Raw genomic sequence first — 26,663 nt, 5'->3', positions numbered from 1 at the left:
AAAAGAAAACCAAATTTTCTAGTTTTTCTTGAATCAAAGGAAAACCTTCACTGTACCCACCTAGGATATGGAGCTGATAAGGTAGAGACCCACTCTGATATCTTTTTGCCCGTCTATTTCTCTAAATAAATACACAGATATCTCCTAAGCCACTAATTCTCTCCCCAGCTGCTTCATTACCTCCCCCACAGATACTGGTTTCTAACTGTGCATCTCACATTCCTGGGCTCAGGCCACCAACTTTTATCTCCTTCAGCTCCCACACAGCCCTCTGGTCAGAACTGACCACTCCTTTGACCACACTACCTCCCCAGGTTGAATATACTTCCTGACTCCATCACTGTTTTATAAACTAACATTGAACAGAGCAAATAACAACACTATAAATTAATTCATTCATTTTTTTACTAATAGCTAAACTCTGCTTATCCTGTCCTTCAAGGCCCAAGTCACCCCACTTCTTCTAATCAACCCTTTTGGGCTGGGGATATAGTACAGTGGCAGAAGCGCCTGCCTGGCAAGCGCAAGGTCCTGAGTTTGATTCCTGGTACAAAAAAAAACACCCTTGCTACCTTCACAAACAATATATGAGAGTATACACGCATACACATGAATCTGTACACACAGACATAACTATCCAAAACACCATAATATTTGTCATCTAGGATATACGATTTTGTACAGTGCTTGAATAACCCTAAAACAGATGATGTATAAGTCAGAAATAAAGGTAAATAACACGCACATCACCCAGCTTAAGGCAGGTACCGAGACTGTGGATGACATCTTCTGCCAAGTCTGAATGGTCAGAGTCCCATACCAGGCCAATTGTGATAATCTGCGGAGCATTCATCAACACACGGCGAATCCGGATCCTCTCTCCACAGTTGCTCTAGAACATATATATATGATGACAGTCAACACCTCACCGAGGCCCTACCTCAATTCCACTGAGTCAAGGCTCTTCTTACTCTGAGCTCCACCCAAGTTAACTTACCGGGCAGTTCCGCAGATCCCCCATGGTACTGGCATTCTGCAGCAGCTCGCCAAACATGCTTGGGGAAGGTTTTTCTCTCCTTTCCAGCATACAAATAGCCTGATTGCTTCAAGATGGGGAAAGAAGGGGGTGATGGTGGGAATTGTCCTGAGTTATGGCTAAATCACGAAAATCATTCATGCAAATTCCTACCTCACATGTTTGATTTTCTTCTTCTGCCCACTATACCACAGCCCCTTGTCCTGACCAGCCTCAGTGTCCCACAAACACAGTGAGTGCCTCTACCTGTCCCAAAATCCAAAGCTCAAAGAATCCCCACTTCTCCTCCCACTTTGCTGGCCAGAACTGAGCCTAAGAAAAGGGGAGGGACAGGAGAGGAAAGAAGGAGAACAAAGGTTATTTTTAGATGATTGTTCTGAGTTCCTATAATATAGCATAGACTCAGTAACAGAGGTATAACTATTTGGTGGTCTTCAGTTAAAAGCCAGTCAACTGGAGGAGTGCCAAAGGGTACAGTAGAGAACCCTGTAAGACTCACCAAAGGGAAGTGGTGGAGATGTAATGTACCATCTGGATGAAAGGCAGTGGATCAGAAGTAGCGCCACAGCTAGTACACACACACTGAGCCAGGGAGAAAAAGTAAAACTAAGCAGCCATAATCATGCATAGTGTGGAACCCATTTAATACCCCACATCCCAGGATAAAGTTTTCTCAAAGAAAAGGCTTAAGAAGAGATGGAGATAAAGTTTACCTGTTCAAATAACGTCATAGCAAACTTCTGGTGGGAAATGCAGTGTTGGGCAGTACATATATCTTCTTTGGTTTCATCAGCAATGTGAAAGTGAATTCTCATGAGCAGATTTTCCTGACAAGGAAAGTACAAAAGCACTATACCAATAAAACTTAACAGACACATGAACAAACTGGTAAGCAGTTTACGCAGGGAAACAGCAACTGTCATATAAAGTAAGAATACCTCTGATTTTTGATGCTTCCAAATCTATAATTATTTCAAGAATATTATATGTAGAATATAACCTTTTGATATTACATCTTCACTGGGCATTATTCCCTTGAGATCCATGCAAACAGATGCATAAATCAATAATTTATTCCTTTTTATTGCTGCATAGTACTCCATGGTATAGAATACCAGTTGTGGGTTTTTGGGTTTTTTTTTTTTAAGCCTTTGTGAGACAGGGTCTTGCTATACAGTTCAGGCTAGCCTTGAGCCTCTTTTGTAGTCCAGACTGGCCTCAAACTCACAACAATCCTCCTGCCTCAGCCTCCTGTGTGCTAGGATTACAGGCGTGCGCCACCAGGCCTGGCTCAGTTTGTGTTAACCATGTATGCAGTGAAGCACATTTGGTTATCCAGTTTTTTTACTACTACATATAAAGCATCTATGAATATTCATGTATGGGTTTTTCTATGAACATAAGTTTTCCTTTCTTTGGGATATATGTCCAGGAAAGCAACTTCTGGATCATATGGTAATTTGCATGTTTAATTTTTAAAGAAACTACTAAGCTGCTTTCCAACAGTCCCACCACCCATATATTAAGCCATCCGAATGTTCAGCGGTACCTCTGATTTTGGCCCAATTTTTCCCCTGTGATGTGATGTATGTCACTCTCAGATATTTTTAATGTTTACACAAAGAGTGCTTTGAAGGTCAATGATAGAAAAGACAGAGGAGTTAGGATCTTGCACTAAATTCATGATGGCAACACAGCTGTCTATATAGCACATCACACTTGTGCTCTAGGCACTCAGTTAATGTTCCCTATGTAATATTTAGGAAATGGAGAAGTTCAAAAAAGCACAATTCAGCAGACCAGCAGTCTCAGTATTAGCATCATCTGGAAATGAGTCAGAAGTTCTGAGGTCCAGTCCAGCACTTTGTATTTTAATGAGACTTTGCTCTTCCGAAGGTGAGAGTCACTATTTCATAAGGTGGAAAGCACAAACCTACCTTAACCCTAAAGGAAAAAATAATAAATCCACTAGGCAATTTACACAGCAGTAGCAGGGAAACTCTAGATTTCTGAGAAACTAGAGAAACTCCCAATTCTAACTGTGCAGATCAGGGCACAATAAATTCCATCACAGTCAGTCCCTGATGGAGACCAACAGTCCCATGTGATATTAAAGAGGGCCGGAGGCCAGCACTTACAAAGCACTCTGCAGCATCATCCATAATTCCCAGCTGGAAACGCTGTTCATCCTGAAAAGTCTTTGCCAGAGCACTGCGGAGAGTGTCAGATGGAAGGACTTTTTCACTACTGCACTGAAACTGGTTAAAGATTCCCTATAGGGAAGAAGTTAGACAAGAAAAAAGGTATAATGCTGCTATTAAGGTTCTATACAACTCAGTCTTTCATGCTAGCATCTCTACGCTGAGACTATGGAAGCAACTGTGCTTCTCATGGGTCGATATCCTTGCAATTAGTAACTTAGAAAAATTAAGCATCAGAATAAAGGGCATGATGTGTGCTAACATGTTCTTTATCTGAGTGGGACGCCATCAAGGACACATTAGGAAAAACCACTGTCATGAATTAATATGAAGTAATTACCTTATTTCCTCAGACATGGACAGAAATAGTTAAAAAAAGATGAGTTACATGTAAATAGCTTCACACAATACATTTTCTGGGGGCTCATCCTATAACACTTGGCCCTCTCCTTTTAAACCTAATAAAAATTAATATAAAATATAAAAGGTATTGGTTGATTTCTTGATGAAAGCCGTTCTTTCTGGGGTGAAATGGAATCTCAGCATTGTTTCAATTTGCATTTCTTGAATGACCAATGATGTTGAACATTCTTTCATATATTTATTTGTCATTTGTATTCCTTTATCTTAGAAGCATGTATTCATCTCAAATGCTCATGTTTGGATTGGGTCTTTGAATTTGGGGGCCTGATTATTTTAATTTTTTATATGTTCTAGATAGAAGTTCTTTGTCTGAGGGACAGTTGGCTAAAATTTTTCCCAATTCGGGGATTTTCTTTTCACTCTGTTGGTGATTTCTATTAATGTGCAAAGACTTTTCAATAAAATGAGAGCTCAGTTGTTGATTCCTTAAAGTATTTCCCATGCAGTTTGGTTTTTGTTCATGAACTCTCTGTCTACCTCTATGTCTTCAAGATTTCTACCTACTTTTTCTTCCAGTAAATTTAGTGTTTCTTTTTTTTTTTTTTTTTTTTTTTTTTTTTTTTTTTGGTTTTTTGAGACAGGGTCTTGTTGTATAGTTTAGGCTGCCCCGAACTAACTAGAGTGCCTTGAACTTGCAGCAATCCTCCTGAATAGCCACCTGAGTGCTGGGATTACAGGTGTGCACCAACACTCCTGGCTTGTTTTAATATTTAGATCTTTGATCCATTTTGACTTTAGTTTAGTGCATGGTGATAGACATGGGTCTTGTTTTAATCTTCAGCATCTGGAAAGCCAGTTTTCCCAGCACTATTTATTAAAGAGGCTATCTTTCTTCCAGTGAACATGTTTGGCCCCTGTGTCAAAGATAAGGTGGCTGAGTGTGTTTGTAGTTGTGTCTACATCCTCTAATGTGTTCCATTGATCCTTGGGTCTGTTTTTTTGCCAGTAACATGCTGATTTAAGGCTGTGGGAAAAAGGGAACACTTCTCCACTGTTGGTGGGAGTATAGACTGGTACAACCACTGTGGAAATCAGTGTTGAGATTCCTTAAAAAACTAGGGTTGGGGGTCCCATTCAACTTAGCTATTCCTCTTCTGGGTATTTTTCCAGAAGAATTGAAAACATCATACCACAGCAATTTATGTACAGCCATGTTTATAGCAGCACAATTTGTCATAGCTAAATCTTGGAAACAACCCAAATGCCTATCAACTGAAGAATGGATAAAAAAGACAGGGTATTTTTATTCAATGGAATATTACTCAGCTATAAAGAAGGATAAACTCGAGGTCTTTATAGGTAAATGGATGCAACTAGAGACCATACTCATAAGTGAAATAAATCAGACCCCCATGTGTAAACATTGTATTGTCTCCCTAGTGTAAAAACTGAAAGACTAAATAAAATCCGAAAGGTACAATAGGGGCCGGGGACATAGCTCAGCAGTACAATCATCTGCCTGGCAAGTACCGAGTTTGATTCCTGGTACCAAAAAACAAAAATAAAAAAATTTTTAAAAAAGCAAAAGGTACAACAGATATTGTGAAAAAAAAATTGTAAAAAGTATAAAAAATAATGTAGCAAAAAACCCAGGTGTTTATTACTCGGAAATAATCACATTTACTCCCATCCTACAGATAAACTAAAGTCTTGTTTAAGACTGCTCTACTCTCCACAGCTACTCAGAATCATGGGTTGGTCACTTCCTTGGTTACTTTCTCTTTGGTGAGACAAAATACCTCACACCCAAAATTAAGGAAGGAAAGGTTTATTTAGCTCAGTTTGTGGAGGTTTCAGTCCATACCTGGCTGGTTCCAAGAAAGAGTGGCACATGGCCGAAGGCAACAATTCATGGTTCTGCTTCCCCACCCAGCCAAAGCAGTAAGAGCAAAAAAGGGAGGAACAGCAGAGAGCAAAGTCTCTTTCCCTCCCTTATACTGTATGCAGGCTATCCGCCTCAGGGCAGGTGTAGCACTCACATCCATAACCCCAGCACTGGACCATGGATCAATCATAAACTCTAAAAGCCCACCCCATGACTGCATGAGGCTTTAGGGGGACATCTAGACACAAACCATAACAGTCACATAATCTTCTGTTTTTAATACTTTTATAGATAGATATAATTACATATAGCGGACCAGGGATATAGCTCAGTGGCATAAGCGCCTGCCTGGCAAGCGCAAGGTCCTGAGTTCGATTCCGGGTTCAAAAAAAAAAAAAATTCCCATAGTCACAAGATTTAGCTATTACAAATTGTGCTGCTATAAACATGTGTACCCTTATTTTTAAGACAAGGTCTCACTAAGTTTCCAGGCTGGGCTTGAACTCTCAGTCCTCCTGCCTCTCCCTCCTAGCTCACTTTCCCTTTTACAAGTAAATAATAGTATTTACTTCCTAAATTATTTGAGGATTAAACCAATATATATCTTAAATATATATATATTAGTCTATAGAAAGAGGTTAGTAAGTATGTGATAGATATACATATTTTAAGACATAAATAAATATCTTAGACTCATGCTTGGAAATACTATAAGTGCCACCAAAATAGTAGATGGCATTATTATATCATTATTATATTTAGGAGTCATTTTAAATTACTAAAAAGTCTGTCTCGCTGTCCTATGCTGAAGAAGGGTCCTGAGTCAGATGTTTCTACCTTGAGCTACCTCTTACTGTCTGAGATCTGGGCAAGAAAGACTACCTTATTTTCTAGTCTGTTGCTCCCATTCAAGAGAGGTAGATTTCCCATGACCTAGATAATTAGGGTTTCAGCAGAGGAAAAGAAAGGTCTAAGGTCAGAGCTCTGCCTGCACTCACAGTGGATCTTCACTAACAGTGTTCAGTGGAATCAACGTCTCCATCCCTTATTCTTTTATCCCCTCTTAATTAATTTTAGGCAGCCTTTCCATGTACACTGTGTAACTGCATTTGAAATGGTTTCTGACTGAATGTTCTTTACTTCTCTATTTTAATGATTATTGTCAGTCTTGCCCTGCTATTGTTAGGAAGAAGCAAGTATTTGGGTTGAAGCAGCCTGAGCCTGCCCAGCATGCATCTGTGGAGCTGCAGCCCTGGAAGAAACTGCAGCACAAAGCCCCTCTGTTAACGCAGCACACTAACCCCTGTGTGTCCCTCTCACATGAGCACAGGGACTGGAACGGGCCTCCTCCTGTTCCTTTTTTCACCCTCCTCCCACCTTTCCCAGAGGGAGATCCTGTTCACACCAAAGAAAGCCAAGAACATTTAGTTCAGCAGTAAGAACAGGTGGCAGTACCAATAAGGAACAAAACCTGGTATTCTTCCAATTGCTGAGTTCTATGGCAGAGGGAGAGAAAGGACAGGAAGAACCAAAACCCAGGAATCATTTTTCCTTGTGGAGTCCCTGGTGGTTCCATTTCAATCAGGGGGAAACGAAACTCAGAAAACAAAACAAAACAAAAACAAAAACTTTGAGGTTTCTCTGTACTCCTCTCAGAGGGTAAAACAAAGAGGTTTTCCTTTTCACTCTTGTGAGATAACACATTACTTTGTGTCTGTTAACTATTTTCTTGGATGTAGTACAAAAGCAACAAGACTTTTAATGAGCAAAAGCAGGTGCTTCCCCACCCGTCTCTCTTGGATCAAGTAGCAAACAATTCTATCCAGATGAGCACATAATTATTTGGATTAGTAAAAACCATGTAAATAAGACAGAAGTGCCATAAAGACAGAAAGTCTTTGTGTTTGGGCATCTAAAAATGCAGCTGTTGCTGAAATTTTTTCCTCTAAAACATAGACCCTTGCCCTTAGGCAGAAAACACTATTTCTCTCTCAGGATTTCCTACCTTCACATCTAAAGAAGTCATGAGTAGAGATGGTAGAGGTCAAGAAGAAATGTGTCACTAATTTCAGTAATCTATAGGCCAAGGTCTTTGGAAAGTGCCCTAGTAAGCAACCCAACTTCTCCCTGACAGGGGTCCAGCAATACCTTCTGCAAAGGCATGACACTACTTCCTACCCTGCCCTTAGCTCACCTCTCGGATCTTATCTTCTTGATCTGGGCTTCCTAAATCATTTTAGCTTTTATGATCATTCTTTTCTCTATACTTTGTAGAAACCAAAGACCCTAAATGTTGACAGTCTAGTCTATTTGTAAACATGGCCCTGTTGAAGTAAGATAAGAAAGCCAGTACTTGAGGATCACTGACTGCTAGAAAAAGGAATTTTCACTGGCTTTGTGTGTTCAAAGGAATTTTGGAAGTTCTCTTTCAATACAGGAAAGAATATGCAAATATTTACCTTTGGGCACTCAAAACAATAACAAAGGATTTTTAACATTTTATTGTAGAAAATTTCACACATCCAAGAGTAGACAGAATAAGCCAGGAATGTGGTAGCACTGTAATCCCAGCACTCTGGGAGGCTGAGGCAGGAGGATCATTGCAAGTTTGAGACCAGCCTGGGCTACAAAGGGAGCTCAAAGCCAGCCTGAACTGCATCGCAAGGTCCTGTCTCAAAAAGACAAAAAAAAAAAAAAGAGTAGACAGAATAGCACATAAATGCCCATCTATCATTCAACCTTTACAAGTACCCGTCTGTGACAAATCTTATTTCATTCATAGCACCCACCCACTTATCCCACTCTCAGATCATTTTGAAGCATAGGCCTCTCTACATGTTTCAAAATATTAGGAACTCTTTTTAAAAACATAACCATAATATTGCCACAGCCCCCCCAAAGATAATAATAATCCCTTAATATCACCAGGTATACAGTCAGTTTTTTTTTGTTTTTTGTTTTTTTTTTTTTGGTTTTTCTCCAGTACCAGGAACCGAACTCACGACCTTGCACTTGCCAGGCAGGCGCTTTTTGCCACTGAGCTAAATCCCCAGCCCCTACAGTCAGTTTAATAGAAACACTTGGTCCAACTTTGGGGAAAGCAAGGAACAGCTGGCTACTTTCTCCTTTGGGATTCTGTAACCTTGTGTCCAAAAACAGCTACTTCTAAGACTTATTGATTAGTAAAGAACCTACATGTCCTATGGCATTCCCTTTACGTTAAATTCAATTATCAATACCACTATTTCCTCATGAGTTTAGGGCTTTATTCAATTCAAGGGCCGGGGATGTAGCTCAGTGGCACAAGCCCCTGCCTTGCAAGCACAAGGTCCCGAGTTCAACTCCCAGTACCAAAAAAAAAAAAGAAGTCAGATTCAATTCAATTTATAACCCAATATTTTGGACTTGCAGTGTCAAGGCTAAAAACCCTCAAAAGCTACCTATGGCACTTATTTCTGTTACCAATGCAAAACAGACATCCATACACTAAGACAAAAATCAAAATGCTAAGACTTTAAGACAGTGGACAGAGAGACACAGAGACAAAGATGGGTCAAATTCACCGGAAGATAAACATTATTTTTAGTGAGAAATCATAAATTAATGTTAAAATTTTACATAATAATCAACTTAATAATTTTACTTTTTTTTGTTTTTGTTTTTGTTTTTGTTTTTCTCTGGTACCGGGAACCGAACTCACAACCTTGCACTTGCCAGGCAGGCGCTTTGCCGCTGAGCTAAATCCCCAGCCCCTCAACTTAATAATTTTGACACAATAAAAAATGCAAGACTGTCTTGCATTACTTTCTAAAAGTATTCAATTCAAATATCAAGAATCATGCCATATCCATTTCCCCACTGGGGAAATTAAAAGAGGGTACTCTTCTGGATATGTATAAAGACTCTGAAATTGTGTAAGTTTTAGACTCTGACCAAAGTTCTGGAAAGAATCAATAATGATGATTTGTATTTTTCCTTGTAGTCATATCCTTCTAATTAAATATCAAGTAAAATTCTGAATTTCAAATTTTAAAAGATGCAGGATTCATCCAGGTGATCATGGTGTCATGTGCCTGTAGGTCTAGAAACATAGAGGAACCCCAACTCAAAAACAACAAAACAAAGATTTGGATTTATACTAAATTATATCAATGGTTGAATTAGTTGAGTGTATTTAAACTAGTCACAGCCTTTCAGGATTTTGAGAAAAAAGGACCACATAAATATGCTCATATCCATACATAATAAAAACAAGGAAGTTGTTAGGCATGGTGGTACATGTCTGTAATCCAAGCACTTGGGAGGCTGAGACAGGAGAATCACTGTGAGTTCAATGCCAGCCGAGGCTACACAGTGAGTTCAAGGCCAGGCTGAACTACATAGGGAGACCCTGTCCCCCCCAAAAATTAAAAAAATAAAAACAAGGAAGTTAAACACAAGTAGATGTTATTTGAATTAGACATAATGATGTGTTTCCTTATGTGTGAGTATTAATTCTGCCTGAAATAGCCTAGGATAACGAGTATACTCTTTTATGAAGTTGCCAGGAAACTTTCTATAACCTATGAAAGAAAAGACTGGATTAATAATGAACAATTAGCCAGGCATAGAGCTAATATCTGTAATCCCAGCTACACCAAGGCTGAGGCAGGAGGATCACAAGATCAAGGCCAGCCTGGGCAACTTAGCCCACCCCATGTAAAAATAAAATTTTTATAGCACTAGAAATATAGCTAAATCCTAATGCTTATCTCACATGCACAAGAACCTAGATTCAAGCTTTAGTCCACACACAGACACACAAAGAGCAATTTCTTGTACCATTTTATTCCCTGTACTTATGCTTCAGCACCCAATGAAGGAATAGCTACCTGGTACGATGCAAGAAATATTAAAGGATTTGTTCCCCAAACTCTCAAATCTCCCCCAATCAACGGTGGACTATTAGCAGAATATGTATCTTTCTATTCCACTGGGACAGCCTCATTGCTCTCCAGATGCAAACTTTCCAGAACATCTTATATAGAAAATCTGTGTCCCCCACACCAGCCCATCCTACTGGCACCATCCCCTGGCTTTTATGTCTCACCCTAGCATTCTTAAAAAGAAAAATCACTGATTGAGAAGATTTGTTAAATTTCATCAATCAATGCAACATTCTTCTTTGCCTATAACAAAAAACACTCTGTCCAAAATCCTGGCACTGCAAAGCCTGTAGTACAATCCCTGGAAGGAGAACAAAATCTTTGTAGCATACTAAGTACAGAAGACGGATTTCCTCCCCTGAACAGAAATAAATAAATAAGTTAGCACCAAAGTAAAATCATACCCCGGGGTCTGGAGGGTGTAAGAGCAGATCTAATATGAATAATAAATATGAGCTCTGGGTTCTATGCAATGAAAATTTAGGTCATGAAAAATCTTTTCATGATGTTAGATGGAAATAAGTCTGGAGTGTTTGAGAGGACATGGTAATTAGTACACAATCTTCTATCTGCTAAGTCAGAGCTGACAGGAATCATGTTTCAAAGTAGGCATAACGAAACAGTGATTCAAATTCTTTTCGACAAAGGGCATCATTAAGAACTTGTAGGAAAGATTTTGAGGCTGAAATTATAGATAGTATCACCTAACAGAAAGAAAAGCCAGTCCATTTACTAGACCAAAAGAAATGGATCATCATAAATACTATGTAAAAATCATTCTAAAGTAATTATTATCATGGATACAATATATACTGTTCCACCTGAGGAAATCAAGGCACAAGAATACTGACAAATGTTGATAAGACATCTGGAAAAAAATAAATCCCAGCATGGTGGTACACACCTCTACTCCCAGCTACCCTAGAGGCTGAGGCAGGAAGACTGAAAGTTCAAGACCAGCCTGGGAAACTAAATGAAACCCTACCTCAAAAGAACCTTTTTAAAAAGTGGTTGGGATGCAGCTCAGATGTAAGCATGAGGACCTGGGTTCAATCTCCAATATTACAAAAGAGAAAAATGGAAAAAAATAATAAAATCATCATGAACCAAATGATGTTCACACAAAGCCAACTGTAAGTGCATTATAGGAGATGATGCCAGGTGAAGTGCATAACCGCAAAAGGAGTAAGAAGATGCATCTTTCAGCCAGGAAGGGCAGGTCCTTCTTTTAAACATCAGGTATAAGGAAGCTGGTCAGCCTCTGATTCATCTTGGAATACATTAATATTTCCTCTCAAAGTTACAAAAAGACAAAATTAAAAAATAAAAATAAAAAACAGGGGATTCTACAGTGAACAATTATGCCCCAACATAATGAAATCCAACTTTACAGAACAGGCAAGTTTTCAGAAAGTATGTCAAACTGAGGAATCCTGGATGTTCTTGTTTAAAAGCTACAATAAAAAAACTATGTGATAATTTTATGTATCAAAGAAGACTATTATCAAAAATTTTATGTATCAAACAAGAATATAAACAGCAAAAAGGAATTCAGATTGGCTCACCAAACATTCCTCTAATTTTAAATACAGTACAAAGCAGAGAGAGAAAGAAAGAGACAGAGATTTAAATCATAGAATTATCCCCACAGTATAAAAACTACAAAGTAACGTGGAATGCAAGCACAGGATACCAGATGACTGCTCTGGTGACAGAATCCCAAGCCTCACTCTTTCCTCAGTAGGTCTTTCCCACCACCACCAACTCACCTCTCCACACACATAGCTCATGAAGAAGAGAGATCTAGATTAGCAAATGTAAAAAAAAAAAAAAGTGAAACCAGGTAGGCATATAGTTCAGTGCCACAAGCGTTTGCCTGGCAGGCACAAGGTCCTAAGTTTGATTCCCAATACCAAAAAAAAAAAAAAAAAAAAAAGACTACTATTAAAAAGGCCAGGCATGATGGCACACACCTGTAATTCCAGCACTCAGGAGGCTGAGGTAGGAGGACTGTCATGAGTTTGAGACCAGCATGAACTACGAAGTAAACTCAAGGCCAGCCTGAACTGCACAGCGAGACCCTGTCTCAAAAAAGACCAAAAAAAAGAGAAAGAAACCAAAAGTCACAATATAAAAATCTCCTAGTGAGTTCAAGGCCAGCGTAAACAATGCATAGTGAGACCCTGTCTCAAAAAGACCAAAACAAACAAACAAACACTTTCCAATTAAATAGAATGAGAATAAAACAGATCATAAGAGTCGAAGAGAGGAAAAAAAAAGAAGGAAAACTCAAGTACTGAAAACGTAGTAATTAAAATCTAAGAGCTGCTGACAGAGCCTACCAACCCAGCAAAGTACTTACTATGGCGCAGGCACTGTGCGGGGCACAGTGAGGAACAATGAGTAGGAACAACATTTACTGAGCTACTTTCCCCGAATGCACTCAGCCATGTTAAATAGTGTTAAACAATTCTAGATTTAGACACAAATAGGTTTTTGCAGTGCTAGGTACTGAACCAAGGGCCTCACACAGGCCAAGCAAGCACTCTACCATTGAGCTACATTCCTGCCTGAGATATATGGATACTGCAGTGGCGGGGATTCTCACTAAGTCACTAAAGTTACACAAGCTAGACTTAAACTTGTGATCTTCCTGCCTCATCCTCCCAAAGCACTAGGATTACACGTATGTGCCATCATACCTGACTTGATGAAGCCTCAAAAATACTACCTGCAGTCAAGCGTAGTGGTGCACGTCTGCAATCCTTGCACGCAGGTTGGCTGATGCAGGAGACTCCTAAGTTAAAGGTCAGTATGGGCAACTGAGCAAGATTCTGTCTTGAAATGGAAGAAAAGGAAAAGGGAGAGGTGCCTGGGGGTGTAACTCGACATGAAGGCCCTGATTTCAATTTCCAACATCTCAAAAACTTCATCAAGAAGGTAATTTTGGGGACTGAGAGTAGAAAGCTCAGGGTAGAATGCTTACCTAACATGGATGATGCCCAGGGTTTGATCCTAAACAACACAACCAAAAAAGTAACAAACAAACAAAAAAAGTAATTTCTGGGGCTGGAGATTTAGCTCAGCAGCACAGCACCTGCCTGGCAAGCACAAGGTTGTGAGTTCGATTCCCAGCACCAGAAAAAAAAAAAGTAATTTCTCAAGCAAAGTTCTGAAAGATATATGCAGTTTATCAAAAGGAAGAACAAACATTCCAGGCAAAGTAAATGCCATCTGAAATGCACAGTATCTGGGAAAGAAAAGCAGAGAAAAAGACATGAAATTAGGTTTTTTAAATGACTATCATCATGCATTTTTAAGCGAATGAAGAGACACTAGAAGCTACTTCAAGATTATGAGGTAGTAATATCAAAACAGTACTCAGGGCATTCTTAGGTTAAAATAAATGAAATATGAAGATATGACAGAGAGGAATTCATGGATCTGGAAAAAAGAAAACATTTTTCAAAAACAGTAGGCAAAGAGACTTACTATCAGAAACATCATACGCCAGAGAGAAAGAAGAAGAAATGAACATCTCTGGGCTGGAATTCAGGCAATCTTCAATTTTCTAATTTACACTTTCTAGAATGATTACAGTACCTTTCTATATTTTATAATGAAAATTATTATATAAAAAGAACCAGGGCCGGGAATATAGCTCAGTGGCATAAGTGTCTGCCTGGCAAGTGCAAGGTCCTGAGTTTGATTCCCAGTACCAAAAAATAAAAAATAAAAAATAAAAAAATAAAAAGAACCAATAATTTGTGTGTGTGTGTGTGTGTGTGTGTGTGTGTGTGTGAGTACACCTACGTGCATGTCGCAAAAGAATAAATAATAAATAAATGTCCATGTATCCACCACTCAATTTAAGAAATAGAAAATGTAATTAGTTTGAAGTTCCCCAACTAATTATATTCCCGCCTACACCTTCCAGAAGTAACCACTATCCTGAATTTTGTGAAAAATAATTCCTTTTATTCTTCATACTTTTATCACATGCATGTATCTTTCAAAAGTATAGTTCTATCTGCTTTGGATTAGTATATATGTAAACAAAATCATAGTTTATGCAGTTTTCTGTGACTTGCTTTTTTCATTCAATGTATTTTTACCAACATTAACCCAAGTTGATCTGTGTACTGACAAGTCTTCACTTCTACTACTATATACTATTTTATTAGGGTAATAAAGCATAATTTTAAATCCCATTCTATTTTACTTGGAATAGGTTTTTTTCCATATTTTCTATAATCATATAAATGCCACTTTGCTGGGGATTTAGCTTAGTGGCAAAGCACCTGCCTGGAAAGAGTGAGGTGCTGAATTCAATTCCCAGTACCAAAAAAAAAAAAAAGAGAGAGAGAGAGGAAAAAAATGCTACTTTGAATGTTCTTGATTATATTTTCTGTTAAGTTTAAAGACATTTTCTCCAATGTATATCTAGGAGGAGAATTACTAGGTCAGAGCATCTAAGAGTAGAATTACTAGGTCAGAGATTATATGTAAGTTCAATTTTAACTAAGTAATAAACTGTTTAACTAAATAGTGATATTAATTGGGATTCTAACCAGTAATATTTGTAATCTCTCATCATTCCACCTTTTTGGTACCATTTATCAGATTCTTAAATTTCTATCAACATGAAAAACATGGTTTAGTTTACATTTCTTAAATTACTAATTAGGACAAGCATCTTAAATGTCATTTGGGTTTTCTTTTATATATACAAATATTTTTGAGACAGGGTCTTGCTATGTAGTTCAGGCTGGCCTTGAGCTCACTTTGCAGCCCAGGCTGGTCTTGGACTTGCAACCATCTTCCTGCCTTAGCCTCCCAAGTGCTCAGATTACAGGCATGCACCACAACGCTTGGCTCCACTTGCGTTTTCTATACTTTTTTTTTTCTTTTTTCTCCCTCAGTACTGAGGATTAAACCCAAGGTCTTGGTACTGAGCTATATCTCCAACATCACCCCCCATCTACATTTTGAAACAGGGTCTCATTAAGTGACTAATTTGCTCAGGTAAGATACAAACGTGCAGTCCTCTGCATCAGCCTGCCATGTAGCTGGAGTCACAACTGTGAGCCATTACATCTGGCTTATTTGTTATAGAAATTTTTCTCTGGAGTCCTATACTGGATAATAATCTTTTATTGATTATATATACAGTATTATAGATATTCTCTCCTAGCTTGTAGCCTTGTCTCTTTACTCTCTAGGGAGTCCTTTGAGGAGGTTATTGATTCTTCTAAAGTAAAATGTATCAATTTTTTTTCCAGTACAGTACTAGGGATTAAACCTCAAGGCCCTTTACCATTGAGTTATAGTCCCAGCCCTTTTTTATTTTAGGACTGGGTCTCACTAAGTTGCTGTCTTATGTTACTTTCTCATTACTGGGGCACAGTACCCAACACCCACAACTTAAAGAAGAAAAAGTCTATTTTGGTTCACAGGTTGTACAGGTTTAAGTCCATAGTGGCTGGCTTCAAGACAGGGCAGCACAGCAGAGGGGCATGACAGAGGAGAAAGTGCTCATGGTGTGGGACCCAGGAAGCAGAGTGTGATCAAGGGAAGAGGAGGGAGATAGATCCTTCCAGGCCACACTCCAGTGACCCACCTCCTCCCACCAGGCTCCACCTCCCAACATCACATTTAGCTAGGCTAACCACGGATGAGTATCATGCCCCCACAATCCAGTTACCACCCCAAAGCCTACCTATGAGCCCATGAGGCTTTGTGGAGACATCTAGATATAAACCATAATGGTTGCCCAGGTTACTCTTGAATTTAGCAATCCTCTTGCCTCAGTCTTCCAAGTAGCTGGGATTACAGACATGTGCCAATGTACCAGACTAAAATATATCAATTTTTAAACTTTCTACTTGTATTATTTAGTAAGTCCTTCCTTGTCCCTGAGGTCATGATATTCTCTCATTGTTTCTTCTAAAAGTTTAAAAATTTTGCTATGTTCTTTTCAGTCCTTAATTCATCTGAAATCCTTATTGCTGGTATAATATGAAGTAAGGATCTAGTTTTTCTATATAAATAACAAATTAAGTATCATTTAAAAGCCATTTTCTTTTTGATTCACAAGACAAGTAGCAAGTCTCCAACATGACATTTTTGAACTCTTGATTTTGTTTTATCAGTTTACTTGTAATACTGCGCTGTACTACAAATACGCTACATTTATGATAGTTTTCCCTTGTGGTCCAGGGGGACGAGATGACCAGCTCTGCTCACTGTGTTGTGAAAAGGAAAGACTTGCTGAGCATATAATTGCCTGCACACAATCCTCCAGAATGCTCTTCTTCTAGCTTAGCAACTAGTAATAACTGGTATGGCTGCAATCTTGGTATCTATTTCAGGAAAATCTGGTGTTCAGAACTAGCTGCCAAAGGTATAAGGTGCGAAAAAAACAAAGAGGTAGGTCCTGAACAGCAGGGAGTGCAATGTATTAAGAAATTAAAGACAGGGCTGGAGATTTAGCTCAGGGGCACAGTGCCTGCCTGGCAAGCGCGAGGTCATGAGTTCAATTCCTGGTACAGGAAAAAAAAAAAAAAAAAACAAGAAATTAAAGACAGAAGAGTGCCTCGGGTGGCAGCAAGACAGTAGGATCTCTGCCTTCTGAGGCAGAGAAAGGGGTTTATATGTTAAACTAGAAAAAGAAGGGCTACAGCCCACTGGAAGGTACCTAGGCTGGTCAAAAACAATCAACAGTTAAGAAACAACCTAGGCATCAGTGGCAAGCACAAAACATTTGGCTGACAACTTTATCCTATATAGTGTATGAATGCATGCCAGAGTCACCAAGTAGGCAAAATGGCAATTAAAACCACAATGGCTATGATCATGCAAGCTAGATCCTGAGTGACTATAATCAGGACTAGCCTAAAGTAGATTAGAAATGTAAATGAGAAATATATCTTTGGCATATTACCACTGAGATTTTAGGGTTGTTATCACAAACTCAAACTCTGACCAATTCATGAGAGTCTTATCTTTCATTGTCATATAAATTTCAAAATGGATTTTTCTCAACTTCTAGAAAAAAATTAATGATCAGAGTACACACTGGAGCTGGGCATGTTGGTGCATGCCTGTAATCCCAGCACTTGGGAGGCTGAGGCAGGAGGGTCATTAGAGTTCTGAACTACATCACAAGACCCTGCCTCCAAAAAAAAAGAACAAGACACATTGGAAAACACATGAAAATGTTGGAAAACAGTTGGCATTATCAAAAAAAAAAAAAAAAAAAAGCTGAAGACATATATATCCTACAATTCAGTAATCACAGTCCTAGACAAATATAAAAGAAATGTATATACATACATGTTATGGTTTGTGTCTGGATGTCCCCGCAAAGCCTCATGCAGTCACAGAGCGGGCTTCTAGAGTTTTTGATTATTTCATGGTCCAACACTGCAATTATGGGTGTGAATGCTACACCCACTCTGGGGCAGGTAGACTGCATATAATATAAGGGAAGGAAAGAGGCTTGCTCTCTGCTGCTCCTCCCTTTTTGCTCTTGTTGCTTCTGCTGTCTTTTGCTGCCATGAACTGCTGTCCTCTGCCATGTGCCACTCACTCTGCCTTGGAGCCAGCATAACAAGTATGGACTGAAACCTCCACAAACTGTGAGCTAAATAAACCTCTCCTTCCTTAATCCTGGGTGTCAGGTATTTTGTCTCAGCAACAAGAGAAAAAAGTAACTGAGACACAAGTTGATACCAGAGAAGTGGAGTCATTGCTGTGACTATACCTGACCATGCGATTCAAGAGCCTTTGGAAATGGCTTGGGGGAAGTGTTTGGAAAGGATCAGAGATACCATCTGAAAGAGAAGCACTAGAATGTCTTTGGCTGTTCTATATGGGAGATTCTGGTCAGAGTTCAGAAGACCAGAAGGCTCATAGAAATCCTGCCAATAAAGACCAGGTTCTGGAGGTTTCTGCTGAGAAGGACTGCATTAGTTGTTGGAGCCCAGACGATGTATGTTATGGCTTGGCAGAAAGTTTGTCTGCATTTTGCTTGTGTCTAGAGACTTTGCCTAAGACTGAGATTAAGGGCAGTGGACTAATTAATCTGGCAGAAGAAATTTCAAGGCAGTCAAATGTTGAGGCTATGGCATGGCTATTGTTGGGGGCTTTTAGAGAGATTTATGTTGAGAATCAAGAGCAAAGAGCCCAGCAGGATGATTTAAAACGTTGTGCGTTTGGCAAGAAAGGAAGCTCCAGTAAAGCTGTGGATTGCAAAGGTACAGGTGAGGAGATCTTGACTGCTGAGAAGGGACAGGAGAATAGAAAAGATGGCCTGAGGGCATCACTAGGAGCAGCAAGTCTCTACCTTTTGCAGCCTTAAACCTGCAAAAGTGAAAGACTTTGCTTTGAGAAGAAAGCTGCAGAGCAACACATTCCAGAATGATGGTGGCATAGAGAAGTTGTTCCTCAGAATCAGGTTCAGAGTACTCAGTGATCCAGGCACTCAACCCCTACAGCCAAGAAAGAAGAAAGCCTGGCTACTACTCCAGCTTGCAGCAGAACTTAGCATCACCTACATAGTGCTGAATGCAAGAGTTCTGAGGTTAAGAAGACTTCCACTTAGATTTCAGAAGGCCTGGGAGGCCAGACAGTGTGTCCCTGAGAGGGCAGCATGTGAAGCTGTGAGTGTGAAGTGAAAGGTACACTAGAGACCTACAAGTTTGGAAAAGCCAGGAACGTGGATGGTCTAAGGAAAGTTGCAAGGAGGGAGCAAAGCAGGCCCAAGAGAGAAGCCATGGGAAAGACAACCACCAGAAGTGCTGCAGAAGCAGAGCCATGTAGAGCTCACAGTTTGCCATAGATTGCCTCGGATGTTGCACGTGGAACTACAGGACTTAATGTCTTACTGCTGGATTTTGGACTTGTTTTGGTCCCAGTGCTTTGTATCCTCCTGTTTGTACCTTTTAGAATGGTAATGTTTATCTTGTACCACTGAACGTTGGAAGTGTTTATCTTTTCATTTGTACAGGGGGTCACAGGTAAGAGTTTGCCTGAGATCTTGGAGGATATTTGGGACTTAGACTTTTCAGCAATGCTGAAATTGTTAGGACTTTGGCAACTCTTGCAGATGGACTAAATGCCTTTTGCATAAAGGGATGTACATGAGTCTTTGGGGGACTCGGGGGAGGAATGTTATGGCTTATGTCTAGATGTCCCCCAAAAACTCATGTAGTCATGGGGCAGGCTTCTAGAGTTTTTGATTGATTCATGGTCCAATGCTGGGATTATGGGCGTGAGTGCTGCACCTACCCTGGGGCAGGTTGCCTGCATACAATATAAGGAAGAGAAAGAGGTTTGCTCTCTGCTTCTCCTCCTTTTTTGCTCTTGTTGCTTTTGCTGTCTTCTGCTGCCATGAACTGTTGCCCTCTGCCATGTGCCACCCTGCCTTGGAGCCAACCAAGGAAGGACTGAAAACTCTACAAACTATGAGCTAAATAAACCTTTCCTTCCTTAATTTTGGGTGTCAGGTATTTAGTCTCAGCAACAACAGAAAAGTAACCAAGACAATACATACATATATATATATATATGTACATGAATATTTTTTAGAAAAATTGCTCAAAAAAATAAAAAACTAGAAATAATTCAAGTGACCAATGCAATAGAATGAATAAACAGTGATTCATTTACACAAATAAATACTTTATAACAATGAAAACAAACTAGACCTATATACAATGACACGATTTTATAAACATACTGCTGAACTAAAAAAAAAACACACAAAGAATTTAAACAGAATGATTCCATTTATAATGAAGTTTCAAATACATGTTATTTTTATTTCATCAGTACTAGGGATTAGACCCATGGCCTTTGCACTGAGCTACATTCATAGTCCTTTTTATATTTTGAGACTGAGTCTCACTAAATTGCCCAGATTGGCCTCAAATTTACAACCCTCCTGTTTCAGCCTCCCAGAGTATTAGAATTACAAGTATATGCCCTTACACCCAGCTTATTTTGGTTTGGTTTGGTTTGATATGGAGTCTTGTTATATTACCCAGGCTAGCCATGAATTCCTGGACTCCAGCAATTCTCCTACCTCAGTCTCCTGAGTACCGGGTGTGCAGGCAAACACTATAACACCCAGCTCTTTGGGATGTTTTAGTTTCAAGGTTTTGGGGTTTTGTTTTTGTGGATCAAATCCAGGACTTCAGGCATGCGAGGGAAGTGCTCTGCCTCTGAGCCACTTTTCTGCCACTGGGATTTTTTTAATTAGCCAAACATCTCATCTGAAAATACAGTAATTTTGTTTCCTCCTTTATAAACACTGTGGGTTTTTTGTTCTGTATATTACACTGACAAGAATCTAATTTAGTAACTAATCTATTATCCTCACATTTTATAAAAATATTTTTAATTTTTTTATGTTTTGTTTTTGAGACAGGGTCTTACTGTGTAGTCCAGGCTGGCCTTGAACTCACAGTGATCCTCCTGCCTCAGCCTACCAAGTACTGGGATTACAAACTATTTTTAAAGTAGGAAACAAAGAGACATCCCAAGTAGAACTCAGGCACTAACAGCTCCTTTCAAGTTTATTCCTTCATGAACTTAGTCATTCCTTTTCTCACAAGAATAAAGCCTTCCCATCTGAATGAAAAATATTTACGGAAAATTATGGTTATTCTAATGATTTACTCAGCTACTAGCACCAAGTTTAGCTCATCTATACTTCCAAGTTAATCTACCTGTATCATATGTATTTATAATTTTCAAATTCAGTGTACAATAATGAAAGGAATATAAAAAACACCATTTGAAGTGTGTGCCAACTATCACCCAATTATTTTATATTTATATAGGACTGAAGGATTGAGAAATACTTTGGGGGTCAGGAATCAAATCTCTAATACATCCCCCAAAATAACAAAAGATGTAAGAAGGAAAATAAAATCTCCTGTTTATGTTATGCGGTAAAGTTACTAGGAAAGCAACAGAATTCTACCATATCCCCAGAGTTATGAAACTCAAAATAAAGTCTGAACTCCCTAAGCCCATTCACCTATCCATTTCAAGCAATTATTTCTCTAAAGAATCTCAAGACATCTCCTTAGTCCAAATAGCTTGAAAAACAACTTCCCTTTTGTACTTGGACATCTCAGTGAGTTTGATGGTTTTTCCTCTCTCCAGCTTGTATGACACTGATTTGGACTAAAGTAACAATTTGCCTCTCTGGAAAATGAAACCTAAAGCATGACAGACAGCTCTCCAGAATCCCTCCTGAATCAATGACAAGTATAGTGTAGCAAAATTGGACTAGTCAAAAGCACATCCAAGGTCATGTAGGTTCTATTATCCCATCCCAGTAGAGGAGAGTTTCAGAAGACTCTTCTGCCTGGGATCTCTCCAGAATTAACATCTCCCTACCAAGTACTATATCTCGATAGCATGGCATTAATGTCACAAATCAGATTTCACTTGCACTTGTTGACCAAGGGACCACCAAATTTGCAATCAACTTGTAAAAGATTTAGTTTATTAAAATTCATTTTTAAACTCCCCAATTACCAATAACTTATCTTTTATGTTTATTACAAGTTACAATAGGCCAAACAAAAGGTGAAAAAAGATGTTTGTGACCAAGTGGCAAAAGCTTCAGGAGACTTAAACTCTTTCTAAAGTCTTACAATAGAGTTAAAACTCCAAAGTGATATTGGACAAAAAAATATTTATAAGTCACTGGGAAGTTCTTCTATATTTTTCTGGCTAACTAAATCAAATATATAATGACTTCACCTAATCATCCCTATGACAAGCCAAGAATTCAGGCTACAGGAGACTAAAATATTACCCTAGAAACCTACTCGAACTAATTTGGATGACACAACTTCACCCAAACACAAATAATATGTTGTATATCTAGACCAAGAAAATATACAGAAAGTACATGTTGGCAAAAGATGTGCCCCTTTATACACCGTGGTTCTGTTTCTTAAACTACACACCATATTTAAAATCTTTTTGTCAAAAGTCTCTTAATTTTCTTTTTTTTTTTTTTTTAATTTTTTTTGTTTGTTTGTTCATTGGGGTTTTTTTTGGTGCTGGGAATCCAACTCACAACCCTGCACTTGCCAGGCAGGTGCTGTGCCACTGAGCTATATCTTTGGCAATTCATTGTTTTTTGGAGACAGGGCCTCCTTATATAGTTCAGATTGGCCTTGAACTCACTATGTAGCCTAGGCTGGCCTTGAACTCACAGTGATTCTGCTGCCTCAGTTCCCAAGTGATGGAGGCCTCTACAAACCGGCTCTGAGCAGGATTTAAATTAACCAATTGGCTTTTCTTTCTTTTTTTTTTTTTTGTTTTTTTTTTTTTTTCCCAGTACCAGGAATCGAACTCATGACCTTGTGCTTGCCAGGCAGGCGCTGTGCCACTGAGCTAAATCCCCAGACCCTGGTTTTTCATTTTTAATTGTGAGTCTGTCCAAGGGCTAGGCCCCTTGTCTGGAAATGGGCAGTGAACTCACAGTAAGTGAACCTCTATGAGTCACTAGTCCCGGCTGAGGCCTGTAGTGACCTATGAAGCCATGATGCCTCTCTTAATTTTCTTTGTCTCTAAACAAATATCCAGTTTCATTTTATTTAGAAATAAAAAGCATGGAATCAGACAATACATGAGGTAGAGAACTGATGTAAAGAAGCTATTAAATGTGGCAATGAGAAACATTAGGAAATGTGAAAATTTTAAGATTTCATTTTAACAAACAACAGTTAATGCCAGTTAAAATGTTTATTCTTAGAACATAAAAATTTATTTTTTAACATAAAACTTTACAATTAGATGTTCAAGTAAATTCTCAAAGTAGAAGCATACCTGCATAGATGCTATCACATCAAATAGAGCTGTATATCTAAAAGGGTGCAGAAGAAAAAGACTATCCAGGCCATGTGGTAAAACTTCAAAGCAAACAAAACTAACACTTACTTTTACCCTAAGCCACAGGCAGATAATTCAGTAGCAACTCTTTAGCTTCATCCTAGCTAACCACCCCTCCAGGCAATATTGATCATTTGGCAATCCAACGTCAGTGGGGAGAAACAAATCCGAAGTACTTACCTTGAGAGCACAAAAGATGCAAGAATCTCCCATGCACTTGTGAGTTGTGAGCTGCCTAAAGCTACGGCGGAAGATGTCCAAGTGCCACAAAACCTGACAAAAAAGGGAAAATATTCACTGCTTTACAAAGAACCATTATTTAATTTTAAATTCAATTAAACGTAGGTAATGATTGCGAAGGCAATCTTTATTCCCAATAAAAAAAGCTCATTCTGGTAAATTACAACAAATGTCTAAAAAGGTGAGGGATAAATGAGCATATTCTGAGGAAAACATTAATTTGATTTCTTTTGCTTTTGTATTCTTCAAGTCAGTTCTCATTATGTAGCCCAGGCTAACCTCAAATTTGAAATGTAACCTAGGCATGTCACAAATTTGTGATTCTCCTGCCTCAGCCTCGTGAGTGCTGAGATTATAGGCATGTGCCACCACACCTAGCAGAGACATTAATCTGAACATGATGTGAAGTTCTCATAGAAAAAATATGGTAGGCCACTTAAGAAATGTGATCATGAAGAAGAAATTTATGGGTTAAAAGCTATAGAATATGGCTAAGGGTATACCCTCAGTAGTAGAATGTTTAGCATGTATAAATCCTTAGATTCCCCAACTTGGCACAGAAAAAAAGAGGGAAAAAGAAAAAAGCTTCAGAATAATTATTTATTTTAATGGTATACATAAGAAAATCAAGAATACTTTTAAACTTATATTAAAATCTTTGGGCCGGGTGTGGTGGGGCATGCCTGTAATCTCAGCACTAGAGAGGCTAAGGCAGGAGGATCCTTGCAAGTTGGAAACTCTAGCCTGGGCTACAAAGTGAGTGCAAAGGAAGCCTGAACTACATACTGAGACCCTGTCTCAAAAAAGGTAAAATAAAATAAAATAAAATAAAATAAAATAAAATAAAATAAAATAAAACCTTGAACTATAGCATGGAATTTTATCTTCATTAGAATTAGGATTCTTTTGGCTTGATGTGGTTTTGTTTTTTGTTTTTTGAGGCAAGGTCTTGCTGTATAGTCCAGGCTGGCCTTGAACTCATTATGCAAAACCAAGTTGAAACACTGAAATGACACCCAGATTTGGAGGCAGATTTCTTTACTTCTACAGGCACTGATTGGGATCACTCCCAGAATATCAGGACTTGATCTCTGGTGCTCTAGGGCTTATATAGGATAAGCAAGCAGGAAGTACAGAGCAGAACGGCTTGTCAATTGGGGATTGGTTTATGCAATGTGCATCAGAGTGACCAGCCATTTCTAAGAGACAGGAACAATCGGACTTAGAACAGGAATTATTATCTGGGCAACTAACAAACTGAAGTATAATGGCTGAGGGGGCGGGTTTCTGCTATATTTCCCCCCTCTTTTAGTTTCCCCAGCAAATCTTTGCTGGGAATATTACATATGTGCTTCTGAGATAAGGCCCAACTAGAATTTAGGCCTGTCTGTTCTATAACATTACTCCAGCAAGGTAGTGAGGGAGTTAATCTGATCTAGGAAAGTGTCCATTGTGCTTTGGACACTCATCAAATCTTGGCTAAGTGTTTGTCTGATTGTTCTATTCTCTTGGGACAATTGTCCACACAGTTTAAGGAGAAAAAAACCAAAACCAACTAGCGGGGGCAGGGAAGCAAGACCTGGGGTAGCAAAATCCAGGTCAATTAACAAAAACCATAGCTAGCATGGGGGCAGAGAAGCAAGGACTGGGATAACCAGCTTGAAAAATCAAGGGAAATAGGTATGGAGCAATCCTGTGAACGATGTCCTCAGGCTTCAGTCGTGCATGTTGTCTCTTCAGAGTAAGCCTCAGAGGAGCTATCCAGGTAAATTTTTCAGCAGATCTAAAGCTGGCTTTTTGAAACTTGTAGAGGTAGTTAATACGTACCTGGGTTGTATGTGTGTGCAGGAATGTCTACAGACATAGCTGGTCTTTTAACTGGTTATAAGCTCTATGTAGTTTTTATTTAATCAAGTTTTTAGTTACCTTTGTTACAAATGTAGGCCTACTGTCACCGCTAATGATTAAGGGTACAGAGTAGGCCATACCTAGGAACGATTTTTTACAGGAGGACCCTGTAAAAACGTTCTTCTCAGTATGGGTAGGGAACGGGAGGTCAGAGCCAGTGACAAAAACACTGAAGCTTAAACTGTCTGCAGGGATACAGGTGCTAGCACAGCAGCTTGGGCTTGCAGAACAAAAGGTGGGAGCAGGTCTGGCTCTCATCTTCCAGGAATACTGGCTTTTTAGTCAGCTGGATCCCCAGACAGGGGTTAGGCCTCTGGACCGGATTAATTTGTGTTGTTGATGGCAGGTTTCCAAGCAGCAACAGGAAGTAGTTTGCTGTGCCGATCAACCCAGGAGGACAGTTTTGGCCAAAATAGTTTTGTCCAAGGTGCGCACAGCATATCTAGCCTGTCAGACCTTATTCCTAACAGAGCTACTTTCATCTGTAAACAGTGTATACTCAGCTTCTATCAGGAGGTCCATTCTTTAGAACAATTCATCCTGGGATAGTATGTGGCACCTGGACAGTTAGGTCTTGGCCTAAGGTGAGCTTGTCAGCTTTCTTGATCAGGACAGTGGCTGTTAGGGCATGGAGGCAAAGGGAGAGGCAGCCCTTAGAGGCCACTGGGCACTCCCAGCGACTGAAAGTCTGAGTAAGCATAGAGAAGCCAGCAGCTCCAAGAAATTTATGGTGTTTCTTTCTTGTAACCAGTTCCTATCAGATATTGCAGCAGAACTTTGTGTAGGCAATATATATGGAGGGCAATTGTTGTGGCATTGGCAGTTTGGAGATGTTGAACTGTTTTTACAGGCAGGAGAGCTGTACTGTTTGATTCAGGTAGGGGTTGCCTTGGGACAGAGCTTGATCACCAAAGGGGCATGATTGACAGCAAGCCCCAGGGGTGAGTCATTTGTCCATCCTGGAAATGAGTCTCTCAAAATTTCAGGGTTATGATTATCAGGCATTTCAGGCTGATGTAGGTGCTATTCTTCCCCCTGGGATACAGTCAGAGTCAATATCAAGTCTAGGACAGTGGACCCAAGTGTGAGGGAGGTTGGTCACATCCCAGGAGAGGTATAGGGCATTCAAGCATATACAGGAATTCATGTTTGATAAAGTGTCCATCAATCTCACAGGATCTGCT

General features: G+C 39.3%; 1 protein-coding gene across 1 annotated transcript in view; it reads right to left on the bottom strand.

Moving 5' to 3' along the window:
- The window catches only part of Usp54 (ubiquitin specific peptidase 54), an 81,895-nt gene that overhangs the window by 32,167 nt on the left and 23,065 nt on the right, over positions 1-26,663 (bottom strand). The window contains 6 exon segments of the mRNA XM_013516768.1: positions 746-892; positions 998-1,103; positions 1,536-1,618; positions 1,750-1,863; positions 3,175-3,309; positions 23,512-23,604. Of these exon segments, the coding sequence (XP_013372222.1) occupies positions 746-892; positions 998-1,103; positions 1,536-1,618; positions 1,750-1,863; positions 3,175-3,309; positions 23,512-23,604 (678 nt within the window).

This window comes from Chinchilla lanigera, unplaced genomic scaffold (genome assembly GCF_000276665.1).
Source record: "Chinchilla lanigera isolate Chin_1 unplaced genomic scaffold, ChiLan1.0 scaffold00036, whole genome shotgun sequence".
Lineage (NCBI taxonomy): Eukaryota > Metazoa > Chordata > Mammalia > Rodentia > Chinchillidae > Chinchilla > Chinchilla lanigera.
Note: the sequence above shows the minus strand (reverse complement) of the source record. Positions and strands in the feature narration are given on the sequence as shown.